The sequence below is a fragment of the Thunnus thynnus genome, chromosome 16 (genome assembly GCF_963924715.1).
Source record: "Thunnus thynnus chromosome 16, fThuThy2.1, whole genome shotgun sequence".
NCBI lineage: Eukaryota > Metazoa > Chordata > Actinopteri > Scombriformes > Scombridae > Thunnus > Thunnus thynnus.
Genome location: NC_089532.1, coordinates 8,115,628 through 8,136,422, shown reverse-complemented (window position 1 = coordinate 8,136,422; position 20,795 = coordinate 8,115,628). Strand labels below are relative to the sequence as shown.

At 40.9% G+C, this 20,795-nt stretch overlaps 1 protein-coding gene across 2 annotated transcripts in view; it reads left to right on the top strand.

Moving 5' to 3' along the window:
• Positions 1–20,795, top strand: part of map4k5 (mitogen-activated protein kinase kinase kinase kinase 5) — a 32,338-nt gene that overhangs the window by 8,596 nt on the left and 2,947 nt on the right. The window contains exons 4-33 of one of the 2 annotated variants that reach the window (XM_067614814.1): positions 2,796–2,886; positions 3,887–3,951; positions 4,064–4,119; positions 4,209–4,256; positions 5,066–5,108; positions 5,217–5,289; positions 5,762–5,893; positions 6,079–6,141; positions 6,250–6,331; positions 6,813–6,929; positions 7,702–7,780; positions 8,553–8,624; positions 9,698–9,756; positions 9,914–9,981; positions 11,296–11,340; positions 11,433–11,475; positions 11,571–11,781; positions 12,050–12,135; positions 12,566–12,607; positions 12,868–12,952; positions 13,050–13,129; positions 13,915–13,975; positions 14,843–14,957; positions 15,265–15,323; positions 15,595–15,698; positions 15,990–16,167; positions 16,622–16,690; positions 16,902–16,994; positions 17,282–17,352; positions 20,159–20,214. In XM_067614814.1, the coding sequence (XP_067470915.1) occupies positions 2,796–2,886; positions 3,887–3,951; positions 4,064–4,119; positions 4,209–4,256; positions 5,066–5,108; positions 5,217–5,289; positions 5,762–5,893; positions 6,079–6,141; positions 6,250–6,331; positions 6,813–6,929; positions 7,702–7,780; positions 8,553–8,624; positions 9,698–9,756; positions 9,914–9,981; positions 11,296–11,340; positions 11,433–11,475; positions 11,571–11,781; positions 12,050–12,135; positions 12,566–12,607; positions 12,868–12,952; positions 13,050–13,129; positions 13,915–13,975; positions 14,843–14,957; positions 15,265–15,323; positions 15,595–15,698; positions 15,990–16,167; positions 16,622–16,690; positions 16,902–16,994; positions 17,282–17,352; positions 20,159–20,214 (2,446 nt within the window). The remainder of the gene's footprint in view (positions 1–2,795; positions 2,887–3,886; positions 3,952–4,063; positions 4,120–4,208; positions 4,257–5,065; positions 5,109–5,216; positions 5,290–5,761; positions 5,894–6,078; positions 6,142–6,249; positions 6,332–6,812; positions 6,930–7,701; positions 7,781–8,552; positions 8,625–9,697; positions 9,757–9,913; positions 9,982–11,295; positions 11,341–11,432; positions 11,476–11,570; positions 11,782–12,049; positions 12,136–12,565; positions 12,608–12,867; positions 12,953–13,049; positions 13,130–13,914; positions 13,976–14,842; positions 14,958–15,264; positions 15,324–15,594; positions 15,699–15,989; positions 16,168–16,621; positions 16,691–16,901; positions 16,995–17,281; positions 17,353–20,158; positions 20,215–20,795) is intronic. The other variant, XM_067614816.1, reaches the window with a different exon arrangement.

Here is a 20,795-nt window from a genome sequence, read left to right as displayed (position 1 = left end):
GCTGTAAAGCAGACTGATTGCATCCTTATGCCACATACTGGTGAGTAGGGCTTCAAACTGAATAATATTGGCTCTTCACCTCCATGTTTTCAGCCATGATGTTCTTGAGCATAGTTGAGACATTGTTATTACAGACATGTTAAGCATCTAAAGAAACAGACATGATTAGCTTTTAGGAATGAATCATGTATGCCAGCTCTTAAGCATTGAGAGGATGAAACTGTAGCAGGTTACCAGATGAGACCAAAATGAGGGAAAAATCATTTAAAAAAAGCCTTTCAAAGTCATATATTAATGTAAAACCAGTTGGATGTACACTCCACTCATACTTCCTATATACGTTGCATGTTCAGTCTACATCCTCCTAATGGTGACTTGCACTTCCGTTTGCACAGTCACCTTGTCAGTTGTGTTAAAACCAAAACCTTTCATGTCTCCCTCCCTTGATTAAAAGATAAAGCTGATTATGTGCAAAATGTTTGTCATTGTCAACTAATATTATTGAAAAACCAGAACCAACAACGTTTTTTTGCCTTTCCTGTCTCTCAGTACCAAACCCTGCATTCAGCCCTAAGCTCATTCACTCCCACTTAAGATGTAACTCTTAAAAATGGGTCACACAAATGTATAGTTTCATTTGTGGACACTGTGGTTTGTTATAAATGTTACTCAAACTGTGGTAAACCGTGCGTTTGTCGGGTACTATTTCCAGTTGCGGATTAATACACCTTTAATGACGCTCTAGTGAGTATTTGTGGCAGCAGGATGTATCTGGGATCATCTCAAAATAGACTACAGTACCCATGTTCATTGTAATGAAGGAACATTTCATAGAGTGTAACAGTGTGTCTCGCTAATGTGTTTTTAATAGTTTTTTGGACAACAATAGAGGTCTATGGCACAGAGGAATAAGCAACATCAGACTTCGGCTACACAGATAAAACTTAAAAGTACAACAGCTGATTTTGGTCTTGTTATTGTGTTTGTTGACAACAGGAAAAATGTTTAATATCAGCTGATGTATCCCTTAAAGGACCAGTGTGTAAGATTCAGGGGGATCTATTGGCAGAAATGGGATATAACATATAAGTATGTTTTAATTAGTGTATAATCACCTGAAAATAGAAATTGTGTTTGTTACCTTAGAATGAGACCTTTATATCTACATAAGCAGCAGGTTCCCTTCCATGGAGGCCGCCATGTTGTACCGCCATGCTTCTACAGTAGCCCAGAGCGGACAAACCAAACACCTCACCGTTAGATGCCACTAAATCCTACACACTGGTCTCTTTAAGGCTTTCCCCTCTCTCGGTTTTAAATGAATGAGACAAAGGCATCACGCGTGTCAGTTGGTTTAATTTGATGGATCTGTTTCATGAAAAGAAAGTGTGATGTTTCTAATATAGTGAACACTTAGCACAGTCACAAGGGATGCAATTATACATGCTGTAGTTGTGCTTTTGTGTAGATGAGACAACTAATAGTTGCACTTTCTTATGTCTTGTGATGTCTCTGAGTACTCAAATTAGTAACTGATGTTAAGTTTAAAGCTAATGGAAATTCACTGGTTTGTCGTTTATCTGTTGGATAATTATGCACGTGTTTGCATTCCAACCAGACTTTAACTCAGACCCTCACGTGAGAGGGACTAGACTGAGGGACAGACTGAAAACAGGACTTCTGCATAGCAGTCGCCTCATTGGGCTACAAAGTGTTTGTGTCCTTGAAAAAGAGCCTCTGTGGTCCAGGATTTTCTCCATTTTTATCATGTTTTCTTCCAGAGTTCAACTGCTCCCGTATCACTAAAATTAGGCTTGACCACAAGGCACCTGGTATAGCATCTGGAACTGTATACTGCAGGTCAAGAGCTTATTTTTGCTTTTAGGCCACAGTTGGTTGTAACCGCCAAAATTTTTCTTGACACACAGTTGAATTCAACCATCAAAAAACCTTTGCTTACAGTGCCACATTGATGAGCACAATTGACACACTTGACCATACGCAGGAAAAAAAAAGAATTCTCTGACAGTAATTTCCACCACGAGTAATGTCTAGTGCACTGTTTAGATTTTACTGTTTCTTGGCAGAGATTGTATCCCTTAAATGAGCTTAATCTGGACTTATGCCTATGATGACAGACTGTTGATAGAGCGCTGAAGCTGGCAGAGTCTGGTAGATCTTAACCTCCAGTTAATGTATTCCAGGGCCCGTGTCTCTGCACAATTGGGAGCAGCTGGGCTTACATATTTTTGTCTTCTTACTTCCTACTGATCGGATGTGTTAGAGTGCTTTGCTGAACTGGAGAGCAGCCTGGCTTTTTAGACTATACCACATAAAGTTTATAAGTACAAGGTGTTCCTTCTATTGTCACTGGCTGCTCTACAATCTCCTGTATTTACACAGACATGAAATATTGAACCATATATTCAGAGGGAAGTATGGGAAGACTTTGTTCTGTGGTTTCAACTTGGCAAACAAAAAGGAAAGTTTTGAGTGTTTCTAAGACATAAACTTTATGGCCTTCACAACCTTTGTATCATCCGAATTACTTGGAGTGGCTGTTTTTGTCAACATTTCAAATACAAGGTTTATTCTGAAAAACAATTTCATAGTGATGAATCATAACCCCAATGGTTATAATTTCATTCCCAACATAATTTTGTGAGGTGTTTATTTCCAAACGTCATATCGTTTCTCATTTTAAAATGGACCTCTAAAAAACAATTCCCTGTACTGAAAATAAAAAATATAATTTTTTGTCCATGTGTCTCTGTGATTTCTCCCTCTGTTTCCAGGGGATGACTTTTCCATCATACAGCAGGAAATCTTCATGGTGAAGGAATGCATGCACCACAATATTGTGGCCTACTTTGGGAGCTACCTCTGGTAAGAGCCAGCTATAAATGCTGCTGCTTTGTCATTTTATAGTCAGAATTTTCTCCTCTCTCGCAGCCAGTCCGAGTGTACGATTTGTGGAATTCATACGTTACTGTCAAAAGGATTTATTGAGCCTCCGCCTGAAGCTCACATGACGTATTTAATTACTTAGTCACACCTGTGTGTGAAGTATGACTCAAGCTCTTCAACTGGGCTAACTGGTGCTGACTAGGCCCTTCACTGCCAGGATGCAGCTCTCGTGTTTTAATGGAGCCTATGTTTTGTGGCTGGTATCTGAGAGGAAGTAAGGCCGGTCCGCCTACCACTGTCTCAGACTTCCAGCAGGTTTAACTGGAATATGAGCCTCTGATCTGTTTTTATATGGCAGTTAGTCCAGAGAGACGCATGTCTTATCGCAGCAGGCATGTCTTGTACAGTCTCGCCACACTGAGCACAACTGGTTACTTTAAAACATTAATGAGCAACCCCACATGCATTAATTATCACAAAACTAAATTAATTGTCTTAGAAGAACCACCGTTTAATTTGGGGAAAGTTCAAGGGTTCTCTCAGATCTGTTTCCTGACCTAAAATCATTTCCATGTCTAAACAAAGTGTGTGAAAAGTAGCAATAAAGTTGGGATTGAGAATCAGTGGCAGTATACACTAAGTATCATCACCTTTGCTGGCCAGTGTCACAGTTGTGATCATGCAATGTTATCACAGTTACACTAGTCTTATTTTTAGCACCCACCCTCTCTCCTTAGACATCCAGCTCGCCTTTCTACACAAGCACTTACCTTTGTTATTCTTCACCTCTCGACATTATAAGTATTTTCCCCTGTTTATTAACATGTGTTTGGAAGTTTATTTAGCATATGTTGGTAAAGGTGTTTCAACAAGAATCCTTTGCAGAACGCTGTGCTGCTTAATCATGCTTTGATACAAAATATTTGGCTACGTCGCTTCATTAGTCAAACTGCTTAGTAATCTTCTCTGCTTTCATCAGTCGGGAGAAGCTTTGGATATGTATGGAGTACTGTGGTGGAGGATCTCTGCAGGACATTTATCATGGTGAGCTTTTCTTTTAGTCACAACAATACTATGTAAATCCATGTGAAATCTATTACTGTTATCTTAATCTGTCCTCCCTGCATACATAAAATAAAACGTGTGTATGTTGTAGTGACGGGACCTCTGTCAGAGCCTCAGATAGCATACGTCTCCAGAGAGACCATACAGGTATTTGCACATTTAAATAATTCTTTGAATAGATATTTAGGGATTAGTCATTTTAATGTGAGTCATACTAAATACATTTTCTTTGGCAGGGTTTGGGATACCTGCACAGCAAGGGCAAGATGCACCGTGACATCAAGGTACCTCAACTTTTCCTTTTTGCTTTTTTTTTGTTCTTTTAACCTTAATTTTATCCAGATGAAGCCTGCAGTGAGGTGCATTGACACTGCACCATGCCATTACAGACAGATTAACAACATAATCAGAACAGTAGTAGTACAGAAGAGTAGAAGAAGAGAAGAGGAAGGAGACAGACATAAAGAAGCAGCAGTGGCACAGCATCAAAAGCAATTAATGTCACTGTAAATGCCTCAGTTGGCCCTTAAGTAGTCTAGAGGTCGGACTTTGCTCTGATGCTGCAGCACTGCAGAGGTGTGAACTGAACTCACAGGAAAAGCGTAGCCTGGGATGTGCTCGCTCGAAAGCATGTGACCACTGGTGTCAGTTACCACATGCAGTTTTTGAGGTTGAGCTGAAGTTGAATGTGCCCGTTGCATGCACGAAGGCTGGAGCCTCGGTCTTGTGTGTTATCACTGAAGGTCAGGGCTGGACCTATTATCTTTACTCAGCTCTGCGCAGTGAGCACTTCCTGTTTCCTCTACTCTCGCCGCAGGATGCCACCAGAGAGACTGTCAGTCACAGCCAACAGAAACACTGTCAGTGGAACTGTCAAAAAGCTGTGATACTGGTGGGATTTTACTGGAAGTCAGATCAGTAACAGACCTGTGCAGTTAATGCTTTAACCAGAACAGATGTTTCTGATCAAGTTTAACACGGAGTGATGAATCAGTGTAACAACAAGTCAGCTCAATATCTCAAACTTTGTTCCAACTTCAAACTTTGCTATTTCTCTGAATAAAATAAATGTTTACGGGATCTCTTTTAACAGGGAGCCAACATACTTCTAACAGATAACGGAGATGTGAAGTTAGGTAAGTTGCCCTTTAGCGTCTTAATTCTCAAGGACTTGGAACTGTTCTGCAGCTTTCAGGTGTTTGTGGATTGCATAATCTGAAAAGCCCTGTCTATCCTTGTTACAGCTGACTTTGGAGTTGCAGCCAAAATAACAGCCACCATTGCCAAAAGAAAGTCCTTCATTGGAACACCTTATTGGTGAGTATGTCGTCGCCATCAAATGAGACATCGGCCCTTTGATAGGCTTTCCTGAATAGGTTCAGAACCCATATCTTTTTTCCCTGGAGTTCAAAGAAGCACTTTCAATCAAATACTAAACTTTTTTTTTTTCAGTAGACTGTCTGACAGAATCTACTTTGTGGTGACAAGGTGCACAAGTTGTTAGAGAGATGCTTCAACTGAAAGATACAACTTCAAATTCCCACAGCAACTAAAGTGCTCTGGTCTCTGTACTGTCACTGACTCTTGACGTCATAATACACTTTCAAATGGGTAAAAATAAAATGTTTTCCCAGGGGGATCAACAGAGTATCTTAGTTAGTATTAATTTAGTTTTTTACTGCGGTGAGTCCTCCATAACCAGCCTTTCGTCTTTATTTTTGTGGAGTATTCACTGAATTTTTGATGTGTGTGTGTGTGTGTGTGTGTGTGTGTGTGTGTGTGTGTGTAGGATGGCTCCAGAAGTAGCAGCGGTGGAGAAGAACGGTGGCTACAACCAGCTGTGTGATATCTGGGCTGTTGGCATCACGTCCATAGAGCTGGCTGAGCTACAGCCCCCAATGTTTGACCTACACCCGATGAGGTAAAAAACTGTTCCTCAGAGGACTCTTAGGATGCTTCCTGCTTTTGTGTTCCTCTAATGTTTCATCACATCTTTTGATTACTCGAGTAGCCATCCTGTTTCATTCAAAATACGGTGACGAATTCAAGTACATTTTCCTCTTCCACACTTTCAATTCATGAGTGTAATTCTTTTTTTATTCTTAGGGCCTTGTTTTTGATGTCGAAGAGTAGCTTCCAGCCTCCCAAGCTAAAAGACAAAAACAAATGGTAAGTGGTGCATGGTATTCAGTGTGCTATTGTGGGATTATTGTTTGATACTTTATACTTTGGTCTCAGAGGATAATTGTGTTAACTCAAATTTATCTTGCTGCCCAGGTCCGCTGCCTTCCACAACTTTGTCAAAGTGTCTCTGACAAAGAACCCAAAGAAGAGGCCCACTGCAGAGAAACTTCTATCAGTAATGAAGCTTATATTTGTCTCAGACATGTGGTAGACATTTCCTTATCCTGGGGAGATTTAAATGTTTGATAGAAAGAAATGTTTTGCAGCTATTCACAGTAGAAAATGTGTATGTTAGCAGTCTCAAGTCTCAAAAATCTTGTTTTATTACATTGTTAGCTTTCTATACCATTACCATTAGTTAATCCTGAAGACCAGGCAAACAAGTAAGTCCTGCATTTACGTTTTAGATCAAGTTAACAAAGTAAAAGTGCTGCTGCTAAGCAAAGAGGAAGCTAGTCAGTTCACACCTTTTTAGGTGTTATTTGCAGGCGTCAGTCGATCTTAAAAGATGCTTTCTATTATTCACACAGTGCATGTCTCTGTCTGAGGAAAGGTCTATTAATGGTTGAAGAACATCATGATTAAAATAGACAGTCTCATTTGTAAAATTATCCTCCAATTTATGACAACTTGTGACCCAGTGTTGTTTCTCGCAGCACGTGTTTGTGGCACAGACGGGTTTGACAAGGAGGCTGGCTGTCGACCTCCTAGATAAGATGAACAACCCAGACAACCACCAGCATTACAGTGAGGTGGATGATGATGATCTTGAGGTATGGAAACGGAAGACACGTGGAAAGTCTATTCAGCAGTAATCAAAGATATAAATACACTGACAAATATTTTGAATTATATACCTGGAAATATGAAATAAGTGCCCCTTTTTTGTTTATTGCAAGAGCAGCTATTAGCCTTATCAAATTTGATGCTATCGAATCTTTTAGTAAAACAGACTTTCATGCAAACTCTGACATGTTCTCTATCAGCGATGAATATAAATATTAGCACAGCATGTTTTTTCAGCAACTTGGCAATCAAAGACAAAAGGTGAGCTTCGCTAAAAGTGTGTTTTCATGTTCCCCTGAACCTTCCCATCCCCCTCCTCTTGATTCTCTCCATCGACATTATTATTCCAACTGGAATCAACATCACATTTATGTGGCAGCCAAAGAGGTGGTACCAGTGCCTTTTTAAAAGACCATTGTGCCTTTATCCCCCTGACAGCAGTAGCACTGTCTTGGCTACGATGAATGAAAAAACCCTGAAGGCTATTGACTGCGAGCAATGGAGCTAGTTGCAAACAAACAGCCTCTGGGATGCATAATAATGTGATGATGCATTCATAAATGCTGTGCAAAAAGTAGCTTTCAGTTTCAAAATGTGTTTATGCAGATAACTTGCAGATGAATGTCATAATTGTGTCAAATAACTCAAGACAACACAGAGTCATGCAATAAACTTTACCCTACTCTGAGCTCAAGTGTTGCTCCCACTATGCAGATTTGTTTCCTCATCTCTAAATCTTTCTCTTTCTCTTTGCTTCAGCCCCTCTCTGCAGTCAGACACACCATTCGCTCCACTAACAAACAAGCCAGAGCTGAGAGGACGCGCTCAGAGATAAACTGTAAGTGAACAAAAAGCCACTTTCTAAAAGCTCAAAGCCATCAACAAGGCCACCCCCCCCCCCCCTTGCCATGAGTCCTGTCATTGGTCGGTGTGTCAGTTAGCCTGGCTGTTTAGGTCGATAGAGGTCTGGCGGCTTGTCTGAGGGTCATCCCACTAATCCTGCAGTGCTGGCTGGCACTTTTCCAGACCACAGCATGTGGTAGTGTGTATAAAAATAGCCTGGGGATTCACAGAAGAGAAAGTGGATGTAGTAAAGTCTGTGATGCTTTTTTGATATTTTTATGTAGAAAGTGTCTGTTCTGCATCTTCTACTCAATAAATAATGTGAAATAGCTTGTCTGAAGGGTCGTTAACGGTGCCGGGGATTCTTGAGGAATTTGGTTGTCAGTCAACAGTTGTTGGTGTTGAATTTGACAGAGGATCCAACTTGATAGATAAATTTATGTTAATTTTTCAACCCTTCAGGGAAGTTGTTGTGTGTTTGTGTTGTCTTCAGTTGTCGTAGATAAGAAGCTGTGTGAGAACGCTGTGTTGTGCCTGAAGGCTTTGACTGTTTCCCATTTCATCATTTCTGGCTTAGATGTAGTAATCAGTGGTGAGAATGTGTCTTCTGTGGGATGTTTGTCATATTTATTTGTAGCGTTACATACTGTGCTTCATTGTGTTTTGTGCTTGTTTGTACTGTGATCGTTTGTACTAGATGCAACTTCCTGTTTTGGTTTTTATCCATATTTCTCACAATTACATCTGACTTTCCCTCCTACATGAAGCAAACAATGGGACAGACCAAGGAAGGCCATGCTCAAGTCCTAGCTTCACTGAGGGACACAGGGGGGATGCAGGTTAGTGACAGTGTAGTGAGACAGTGTGTGTTTGTATAACTCCCAAGCTCACTCCCCAAGACTTCTGAGAAACAGGATAATGTCGGAGCATGTAACAGAACATTGTGTTTGAGAACTAAGTGGCACTAATAAGGTGAGTTCCTCTGCATGGAGTGGCCACGTGTTTTGGCTTTAGGTTGAGTAAGAATGAATATTTTTGACATTGTGACATCTGGGTTATTGTTGGACAGACTGAAATAAAATTACATTGCAGATGACTAATCAGATCCTAACCAGGAAGTTATGTTTGTCTCATACCTGACTCCTCGACTTCACTTTCTCAAACAAAAACGCTCTATGTTGGTTTCATAAGTCTGGTTGTGGTTTACCTCCTCATTGTTATCTGTACCTTAAATACTGCAGCACCTCCACATTATCAGCATACCTCAAACAGAAAAACACACTGGGAAAAAAAAAAAAAATCCACGGTCTGAATTCTCGAATACAAAGTTTCTTTGTTAATGAGAAGCTGATTATGTGGGAGTATTTATTGGCAGGTCAGTTGATTTCTTTCGCCTTCATAATTACGACTGGATCACACCGTGTTTATACTGGACACTAAACCAGCCTCCTCTAGTGGATCAACTGTTTGGCAGAATGTGACCTTAACCTAAACTGTTCCCTGATTTATTTGTAATTCTTTCTCTCTCACCAATATTTCCCCCAAAGGGAACAGATCTGGTTAGTGTCAAGTATAATCTGCGTTTGTCTTTGGTAACTGACTCGTCTTCAGGCTCCAGATCAAACATTCATGTAGGAGTATAATAAATCAGTGAAGGATCTGTGTGGTGTGCTGGCAGGTCTGGAAGCAGTTGATCTGCTTTTGGTTAGTACTTACATGTGATTTTATTTTAAGAACGGACCGGAGAAGTGTTTTCCAAGGCTCCTAGTACTAATACACAAGGGTACTACTACTCCCACGGCTTTGTGTGCCTTGATGTCTTGGGCGCTGATGCCCTCTAGTGCCAAAGGTGTGTGCAAGAAAAGAAAAAAAAAAAAAAACTATAACTGAACACAATTTTTGTCATTCACAGTCGACAAGCTCCAGTTCGAACCACCACTCCGGAAGGAAACTGAAGCTCATTCTGAAATGGTGATAATAATGTTCAGTTTAATCAATACTGACGCTCAAGTGCTGCTATCTGTTTCTATCAGTTACACTGATGCGCACATAGAAAAAATGATGTCCACACATTTAAGAACGCAGGTTTTTAGAAACTCTATTTTTGCTCATGTGTGACTTTCCACAGGATGTGAGTAAAGATAATGACTTCCCTTCCCCCTGGAGTCCCTTTGCAGAGGGAGGAATAACAACCAGGTAATCCATGGAAACTGTTGTCATGGGAACTGTTCCTATTTACCCCTCACTCTCTGTGTGTGTGTGTCTCTCTCTGTCTTTACCTGGCTTATTAAATGGATGCATCCCAGAGAGATAGGGCACATGCATGGTTTTTTACTTCTTCAAGAACAGAAGATTCAAAATTTGATAAATGGATAGTGACGGAAAAGAAAGCAAGACTTCTTATGAAGAAAAGACTAAAGTGTGTCAGTCATTATGTTTTATGATCTGATATCCATTGTTGACACAGTGTGTAGAAATGCTCCTCACTGTCTCTCACATTAACCTGCTGACTCACTGGTGCTAACTTTTGCCTGTGCATGAACTCACTCCTCTCCCATCTGCAGTTTAAAATGTTGTTTTGCTGGCCTGTAAGCTCCTTTTCACCTGTCCGTGTGCTTTCACTGTTTTGTTTTTTTCTCCTTCCACTTCTCTCTGTCTTCTTTTGGCTGTCGGCCTATCTCTCGTCTTGTCCCCTCGAAGGAGCCTTCTCAAAAGCGTTGAGGACGAATTGTTCCAACGGTAACACTAACACTGTGTGTGCTGTAGTTATTGTACACCATCCACTCCACCCCTCGCTTGGTCACCGCCCTTTTTTGCAGTGAGGTTAGACACCCAACATGTCCACAAATCACCCTCCCTGACACCCCTCCATTCACCATGTGTGATGTGATAATAGCTGTGGATCCAAGCTATGCATATATGAGTCAGGCAGGCTTTCACTTGCTTTCACTCACTTTCACTCGACTTAAATGTCAGCATTCAAATAAAATTACTTGTTTGTGCTGCCATAACCCTGCATAGACAGACGGAGCCATACAATTGTGTCCATTGCCGTTTTAAAAGGCTGTGATCTACTGATGCCGCAGGAATCTCAGTAGTTTTGGCTCCATCCAATGAGCTTTATGTATGATGATGGTTGCATCGATTACTAAATAAAGAGATGACATTTAAAGTCCTGAAGGTTGTCTGCAGACCTTGTTTTAGTCCTAGTGTATTTTTCAGGCTGACCTTATTGTAGTAAAGTGATAGCGGATCACAGATGTGTGTGTTACAAGTACAAAGTCTTTTTTTTTTTTAGAACAAAAACTACATTTTAATACAGCTTTAGAAATGTAGTTTTTGTGGTTTCCATCCAACAGTGTTCTCTCAGGACCTCTCCCCTTTCCCTCAGAGTTCTCTCTTCATCTCCAAGGAGGGATTTTACATAAACATTTGCACCATCAACACCCCTCCTGAGCTCTGATGAGTCTTTTTTTTCTCCACACTGATTACTGTGTTTGTTTGCCGCAGGGGACACATCGCCCATCTTGAAGACGCTTTTGAGGAAGTAGAGCTGTGAGTGACACCAGTTGATTTAACATTTAATCATAAACGCACTTTCATTGCTGGAATTTACATCTTTCTAAAAAAAAAAAACTCCTTTTCAGGTCAACCCTCAAGCCAGGAGTTCCTCCTCCTCTGCCCCCGAAGGTGAGACCCAAAAATTACAACAGTTGGTATCCATGTTACAAGTGTGTGTGCTGCAGAGTGCTTTAAGTAAAATTTACCCCCCCATCCTCTCTCAGCCACACTTAAACAGCCCGTCAGAGGAGCTCGGCCTTAACGATGAGAGGTCTCTGACAGTTCGGAGGTTCCCTAACTCGGAGAATGGACCGAGCCAGGTGGCTCGCAGACAGAGCACACCTGAGCAGGGCAACAAGGTGGAGCACTCATCTCCAGATTTCCTCTCCGCCAGTGTCAGCAGCCCTGGCCTTTTGTCTCACACCTCAGATCCTGGTGAGTCTCAGACTTTTTCTAAATCAACTTCCTGCAAAAACAAGTCAATATGAACTTACTTGTAATTGGTTTCTGTCTTCTTAAATCAAATCTGTTGCTAAATGAGCACTTATTTCATTTTTACAAGCTCTCATTAAATCTCAGTGCAAAGGTAAGAGAGCCTGATGTGAACGTGACTGATCCTTGGCTTTAGGTTCTTCACATTGGCCGATATGATTGATCCTTACGCCACAAATGTAATTTTCATCTGCCTGCTATCTCATAACAGATGATGATTCAGATGGCAGCATGAACGGAGACAGTCCCAAGCCACCACCCAACCGGCAGCATCGGAAGGAGAAAAAGGAATTCCCTGTGAGTTTTTTAAGATATTGCACAACATATTACGTTTCAATATGTGTCTCAATCAAGACTTCTCATCTTCAGTGTCATCGGTCATTAGAATGAAAATATCGTCTGTAGTCCCGCAGCCTATATTTCATTTGCAGAGTATCTCCCAACAAACTGAAACCTCAAATATGATGTTTTTCCTCTGTCAGATCCAAACGCTGACGGTTAAAGAGGGAAATCTGGCCTCCACTCATGTCGAACGTTTCATTGACTTTGACAGAACACGCACTCAAAAAACAGCCTGTATTGTTTGTTTGTTTGGCTCATTGTTGAAGCTGGAGGGTGAATTACGCAGCTAAATTTAAAACAATTGTCTCTGCTTTGTTTGTGTGTTCTTCATCTATGGTATCTTATGTTTTTTTTTTTTGTTTCTTCTCCTCCTCCTCCTCCTTAGAAACCAGCTATCAACGGCCTGCCACCCACTCCCAAAGTACTGGTGAGTGAATCATCTGCTTTCATTATCTCTACAGTCTTCACTCGTCCCTGCTGGCCCGGTTTCATGGGTACTGTTATTAAACTCTTGTCTGAGCTGCTGCTGTACATGCCATAGATATTTGGGGTCCGCAGAGCTTTCTGCTTTGTGGTTGATTCTGCTCAGCTCAGCTCCAGCTCCAGCTCATTAAACCCTGGCTGACATTTTAGCGCTTCGCTGAGCCAGAGGCTGTCTGTTTTCAGCTGCGTCGCTTTTCATTGCAGATGGGAGCCTGTTTCTCTAAAGTGTTTGATGGCTGTCCACTGAAGATCAACTGTGCCACATCATGGATTCATCCAGACACCAAAGGTAGAAAGGCAGACATAAGCACAGCAATACACACAAACACACACACAGAAATAACATATTTATTAAAGCCAATACATTTTCTTCTTTCTTCTTCTAGACCAGTACCTAATCTTTGGAACGGAGGATGGCATCTATACGCTGAATCTTAATGAGCTGCATGAAGCCACGATGGAGCAGGTAACCGCAACTGACATCAATCTAAATAATAATGATCACAACCAATATTAAGATTCCTGTTTATCCTCATTAAACAAGTTGTGGGATTTATATATTAGGAATGCCCCCCTACAGTTGATGATTTTGACAGTTGAATCAGTGCAGTTTTGTTTGCAGCAGCGTCATTGTACACAGAGCAACACATGATAGCAGCACGCCAGGCTGTAAACTTATACAAACAAGAGTCCTAACTAGAAAACTGACTGTAATGGAGTAGAGAAGCGCGATGGAAACAGAGTGTAGAGGCTCCGGTGTGATCGTCACTACGGATGTCAGCGCTTTGAAACGCTCCTCAGTGTGTTAGGAATTAATTATTCGAAGTATGACCGGGACGCACAATGTTTATTTCTTTGACTGTATAGAAATGTTTTCACATCACAGACAACGAACAGAGATACAAAAACATGAGTCTTGTAGATAAAACCTGAGACGTGACATTAGAGAGTGGGAGGTGGCGCTGCACTGTAGTGTAACTGGCCGTAAGCTGTGAAAATATATTTCTTAAAATTGAAGGTAAGGTGTACTGAAGAGAAAAACGTCAGTAATATTGTTAGGTATTTATTTTTAAAAAATGAAGTCTATAGATATAATTTCAGAAAAAGCAGGTATCACAAGCACCACGCAGCCTAAACTGGGAACTCATAGTCCTTTTCACAGCTGCAGTTGACAAATTGATATTGATCCACTGAGAACAAACATCCAGCTATACGGTGACCGGTACCATCTTTGTTTAATTCCCTTTTTAGCTGTTCCCGAGGAAGTGTACATGGCTGTACGTTATCAACAACAACCTGATGTCTTTATCAGGTAAGTGATGGATTTATCCCAGCCTCCTGCTCCACTGGCCACTGCCATAACCTGCTGCTTCTTTGTCCTGTTATCTGGCTGCCCCTGAGGGCAAGACAGTCACTCCATATCTGCAGCCTTCAAATAACTGTTTCTTTTGTTTGACATCAGAAAGCCTCTATAAGAGCTCTGTCCTTGTGGCACAGTGACTCATTTATCACACGTGGCTTAACGGCCTGTTCTTCAGCCGAAGAAATACTCACATACGTTGATCTTTGTAGGGTACAAAATATACTAGCTGCAAAAGCAAGTATAGTTTGTTTTATATATTAAAACAGACAAGCCGGTTGTACTCAGAAAGCTCAAATAATCTTTTATTTGAAACCAAACTGTCTTCGCTTTGCTGTCTTAAGAGCCGAAACCTTTTCTTGGTTTAACCATTGAGGATGGGATTACAAAGCGTGAGGTCTACTTTCGGTTTTACCTTCAGCAGTTTGCCCCTTGGTATACTTAACCTCTGTTCTCTTCTCCTCTTCCCTTGGACACTGTCCATCCTCCTCTCGCCTGGCTTGATTTGATATTCTACTAACTGGCTTCATCAGAAGGTAATCATGCTTCACACCATCGTCACACTTCTGTTTTTACCCCTGTTCACATCTAACCTTTCTACATGTGAAAGCTGCTTCATGGGATCCAGGATTTGTTAAGCGAATTCAGCAACTGTGTTTAAAATGTATCTTTTTGTTTTTTTTGTTAATATTCTAAAAACAGTGAAGAAAATATTTACTCAGCTCTTGTCTGTCATATTTTGTGGACTTTATTACTGCTATGCTTCTTCTTATATTTACCCATTAAGCTGATGATTGAATGTGCTGCGTTCTGCTGTAGGAAAAACCTTCCAGCTGTACTCCCACAATCTCATCGGGCTGTTTGAGCAGCTGAAGAAGCCCGGCCTGGCCGCTCAGTTCCAGACTCACCGCTTCCCAGACAAAATTTTACCCAGGTGAGATCAGCAAGCCTGGGTTCCTTTGTCCGAAGCCAAAAAACACAGCAACACCATTTGTTACACTCCTGTCACTTTTGTGATAAGGTCACAACTCTGCTTTTCTAAATTTCAATGGAATTGCTACACTCATGCTGTGCATCCCGCATATTCATTGTTGTAATTCACTGTCTGCTGTCGTGACAAATTACTGTGTTGGTTGAAAAAAAAAAAGGAGAACAAACTACTGCACAACTTCCCTGATTCTAGACGTCATCGGCTCTTTCAAGACTGTGGTCACAACAACTTGGCTGTTTTCTCTCCTCAGGAGGTTTGCCTTGACGACTAAGATCCCCGACACAAAGGGCTGTCACAAATGCTGCATTGGTGAGTCGGTCTTTCCCATCCAGCCTCTTTGCTTTATTTATTTACGCCTCCGTCATATTCAAGTGTGTCAATACACAAGGAACATGTCCTCACTAGTCATGTCCTGCAACCCTTTTGCTCTGTAAACCCTTATGCATTCATTTGAATGGTGTTCAGATTTTTTATTATCGGGACTTTTTTCATACTCCCAATCTAAACTGTTAACTATCTAAGACCTTCATATCTCAGTCTAGCTACTCTCCTTGACATCCCTCTCCCGTCTGTTTCATAGTGAGAAATCCGTACACAGGCCACAAGTACCTGTGTGGAGCGCTGCAGTCTGGAATTGTCCTGTTGCAGTGGTATGAGCCCATGCAGAGGTTTATGCTCATCAAGGTCAGTTTTCCCACCTCAAACTTTATTTTTCATCCATAGTTTGTCTTTGTTGGCCTGCATGTTCCCACTGAGAGACTGTACTAGGATGACTAAAGTAAACTGAAAATGCTCCTTCCTCTTGTGCTCTGAAACTCAACTTGCACGTTCCTTTGTCGGTGTTTTTTAAACAACCGTAATGCTTCTAAAATTGTGTAGCACCTTGATTTAACGCAACAGAATACATTTTAATTCTGTTATTGTCAGAGCACCACTGACTCTAACCCTCTCGTCGGTTCTCTCTTCCTGCGGCAGCACTTTGACTTCCCTCTTCCCAGCCCGCTGAAAGTGTTTGAGATGCTCGTGGTCCCAGAGCAGGAGTATCCTCTGGTGTGCGTGGCCATCAGCCAGGGCACCGAGCCAGGCCAGGTGGTCCGCTTTGAGACCATCAACCTCAACTCCTGCTCGTCCTGGTTCACAGAGATGGGAACAAGTAAGTCAAACTCGATGTACTCGGATGTAGATGGTTGGATAGACGCACCTTTCAAAGACTGACTAAACCAGTAAAAATCATCTTTTAGTCAGTAGTATTATTGTATTATTAGTATTACTATTGATATGTGGGTCTGTGCTGATATAATCTTGCACTTGTCACTTTGAAGCAGTTACATTTCAGGTCTTATACTTGTGGCTGCTATTTATTTGTTGTTTTGTGTACTTTATTTATATAGACATTCATATGTTGTGTATGTTGTCCAATGCTTACTGGGGATCAATAAAGTTTCATCTTATCTTATCTTATAAAATACAACATAGTCTTGACTCTCTTGTAGTTTGTGCAAGAATAGATTTTACCTTAAAGGAAGTAAAGGATGTTGTTGTATGAAATAAATGGTACGTCGCACGAGATGTTTATCAGACGGGGTTGTTATGTTTTCTCCCTGCAGCTAATCAGCAGGTGGACGCAATCCATGTCACCCAGCTGGAGAGAGACACCGTGTTGGTGTGTTTGGACCGTAAGTAGAACCTCAGTTACTGTAGTTTCATCATGCACCTGTGTCTCATATTTGTCATGATTATGTTTTGTTTTCCATATGCATACTCCTATTTTAATATTGATATATATCAGAATAAAATCTACAACTGATTTTTGTGAAATCAAGATGTAACTACTTTCTGAAAACCGCATCCTAAGAAAGAGCTTTTTATCATTTTTTTTCTCTCCAGAAAATTTGAAGATTGTTAATCTCCAGGGCAGACTGAAGTCCAACAAGAAGCTGGCATCTGAGCTCAGTTTTGACTTCTGCATTGGATCTGTTGGTAAGATTTCAGAAAAGTCTTCAACTTCACTGTCTGTATAAAGACATAAAAATACATCTAATGCTCAGTGAGACGAATGAGTCCTGACAACACACCAGCTGAAATCCTTCACCTTAAAAGGAAATATGAAGAAGTGCCCACAATCTGACAGATCGAAAGTCCATTTATAAAACACCTTTTCCTTTTTTTTAAACTGAAACCGAGTTGAATTGTTCTTACAGATACTGTTTGTTCATTTTAATCACGTTTGACTGATGTTTGATTTCCTTACCTCTCTTTTGTTTCAGTGTGCCTTCAGGACAGCGTCCTCGCCTTCTGGAAACACGGCATGCAGGGAAAGAGCTTTAAGTCTAATGAGGTAAAATGTCCCATAACCATCTACAGCTGGGTGATCTTTTTATCTACTGATACTGGTTCCAGTAGTTAGATTTAAATACAAATTCCAAACATTTTGATGCCATATTGTTGAAAGAACTTTTTGCTTTGCAGTAAAGTACATTATCTTCGATTTGAGGCTTTTAAAAATGACACTTGAAGCTCTCATAAACATTTTTAAGCCTTTTTGATACTTAAAAAATCTGAAATATCAATGAAATCAATATTGATGGCAAAATATCAGCATCTAATTTCATGTATCTGCAGAGTGGAAACTCTATATGCAGTTTTCTGACGCCTTCCTGAATACAACTTGTTGTTCTACACATGAACAAACACCTCTGGTTGTTGTCAACAATGACCCTGAGTACTGGCTGTTTACATGCGTAGCTACATGCTGTAGGTGATCCCAGGAGATTAGACCTCAGGTGGAGCCAGACAAAATGTCTTTGTGTCGGCCCCGAGGTAATGAATTTGTCCGCCATTCACGGAGGGATTCCATGTTAACCTGATCACGAGTTGCGCTCAGCGGCACAATAAAAGTTCAAGAGATCACAGGGAGGTGAAGCATTCTGTTTTTATGAAAAGTGATATGGTGATAGGGGCCACCCTTTTGAAAGCTCACTGTGTCAGACCTGGTCCCGCAGCACTCGGATGAAACAGAAGGTCTGTTTGCCGCGTCTGTGCCCAGCCCAGCTTGACAGTTCTCCCATAGCAAGGATTTTTGAAATGTCAGCGGCCATGCAAAATTCATGCTCAATCATAAACGAAACCCGTCACACAACAGGGAGCAGCACTAAATAATTCAGCCTTTGTCTCGTTATGATTCCTTTCAAAAGCGATGGCATTCAAAAGGGGGGGCAGGCCTATTGATCCGAGCTTGCTCCGGTGGGTGCTTCTCCGAACACCCGAGACCTTGTTCTCGTTAAGGCTTAAACAGATCAGATCTCTCCCAAGGCCAAGGACTTACACCTAGCAGGTGTCAGCCGCCGACTGTCTCGCATCTGTCGACAAGTTTTCATGACACGTGTCAACACGTGGGAGTGTTTTTGAAGGGGCCCTTGTCTTTTTAAACTGCAAAGAGTCAGGATACATCTTCTGACTGGTACAGGTAAGCTCCGGGATTGTACATAATAACACAGAATCCCTAAAGACATCACTCACTTCCCTGCAGTCTGTTAAAAACATGTAGACGTTTTGGAGTTAAACGCACAATACGTGATCCAAATGTAAACAGCGGCCCCTCCATCAGAAAACAAAACACAGAACAGGAATCTGCTGACTCTCATATTGATCTTTTAAAACACAGACTGACACTAAACAATCATCAAATCTAGCTTAATAATGTTCTCTGATGCTATTTAAAGTTTGTTTATATCAGTAATGTTGGAAAAAAAACAACTAAATGTTATTTTTTTCACCATTAAGTCAAATTCTTCAATTATAAATGCAAATATAGTTTTATTTTTTAAATCTTTTTGAGTCCAGTTAGTTGGACTTGGCTATGTTTTCCCTCTTGGTGGGATTTGTTTGGGTAGGTCCCTTTAGAGGATTTGGTCTCGGTACGGCCCCAACGAAACTCTGGAGCAGTTTATTTGCAGTGGGGATGGGTATCATTAGGATTTTATTGATACCGATATCGATACTGATACTGCTTATCGATACCGATACCTATCGATACTCTTATTGATACTACTCTCCATAATTTGGTGCAAAAAATAAAGACATGACATGAAAAGATGTGAAAAGATTCAACAGTTATTTTATTATTACGTTTTTGCAGGAATAGAAAGTTAAATTGTTTCCTGTATATATAATGAGGGAGGAGTAACTGCTACAAACATCTGGTGTTTGTGTGTCTTAACGCTGCGTCACTACCAGAAACTAAACTTAAACAATATTACAAATCACCAAAGAACAATAATCCCTGAGCCTCTCAGAAGTTAACAGAAATAGATGAAACAATGAAATTAACGTAAAAACATAAAGAGTAAACATATGTAAACAGAACAATGTAGATTATTTGGCCCACAAAAAAATACATCAACAGTTTCTGTTTAGGAAAATGAGCGTGTTGGTTTCACTAAAGACTTTATAATGATAATGAGCGTTAAAGCCCAAACACTGAAAGCGATAATTGGCGTTCATCGTTTGATTCGTGTTGATTGATGCTCCTGCGGTGCGCTGCAGGCATCAGATCTGAAATACCAACATCACAGAACCAACACAGATTTCGTCCTGTTGTTCTTTGTATTTACTGCTGTGTTAGTTGGATGTAATGAATGAATGAAAAGGAGAAATGCAGACGAGGAAAATGAAACTAAGAGCATCTGTTTCCACAGTAAATCATCTGTTGTGTGTTTGACGTTTATTTGTGCTTCACAACGTAACCGCTGGGAAAAATCAAATCAATCAAAAATCTCTCGACCGCCACTGATCTCTCTCTCTCTCTCTTTCTCTCTCTCGCACATAAAATTCTCACATGACTTGTAGTGATGCATTTTGGTTCACTTGGATTTTTCTCTATGTGAAAAGAAACTGAACCAACGCACCAACTCATCTATTGATTTGGACCTGAGCTTAACGATTTATAGGTGTAAAAACTCCCCAACACAGGAGCCACTCATGCTGAAAACTTATACCCGTGTGTGTTGTAAAGTCCTCTGGTGAAAATGACTTTAATTCTGTTTATATAATCTTTCTTGCTTTTCAACGCCTCATCTGGTCTCTGCACCACCGGTACTTCACACATACAAATAACCAGTTGTTTCTTTTCTTTTCATTCACAGGTGACCCAGGAGATTTCTGATCCAAGCAGAGTCTTCCGCCTCCTTGGATCTGACAGGTTGGTGCAGATATATTTCCATCTTTAGCTTCATCAGTGCACACGAGTGATCAAACGGAACAAACACGTACCACAAGAATCTCAAAGGAGTTCAAAAACACCTTGTAAAGAAAAAAAACTAACAAAATGAGTCTCTACACCTTCGTCTCAACAGTCTTTCAATCAGTGCTGCTGTTGGTATCATTTAACGGCCCCCGACCTCCATGAAACCAGGTCCTCTTGATTATGGCCGTCCTCCCTCAGGTCTTTGTGTTTTTCTATTACCTGGAAACCATCGAACAAACTTCTCACCTGCTGCGTCCTGAGCCCTCAGCGCTCATCTTCTGCTGGCTCCAGTACATCTCTCACTGTGCGGATATTTTCACCTGCAGCCGTGTTTTTCTCTCTCTCGCTCTTATGTTCATCTCACCTCAAACCAACATATTTTACTCTCTATCGAATCTAAACCCTACTGGCCCTGGCCCCGACCTGTTAAATTATTTGGGAAATAACTCAATTAGTAAAATATTGTAGGGCTGCAACTGGCAGTTATTAGATTAGTCAATATATCATTTTGTCTATGAAATGTCAGAAAAAGGTGA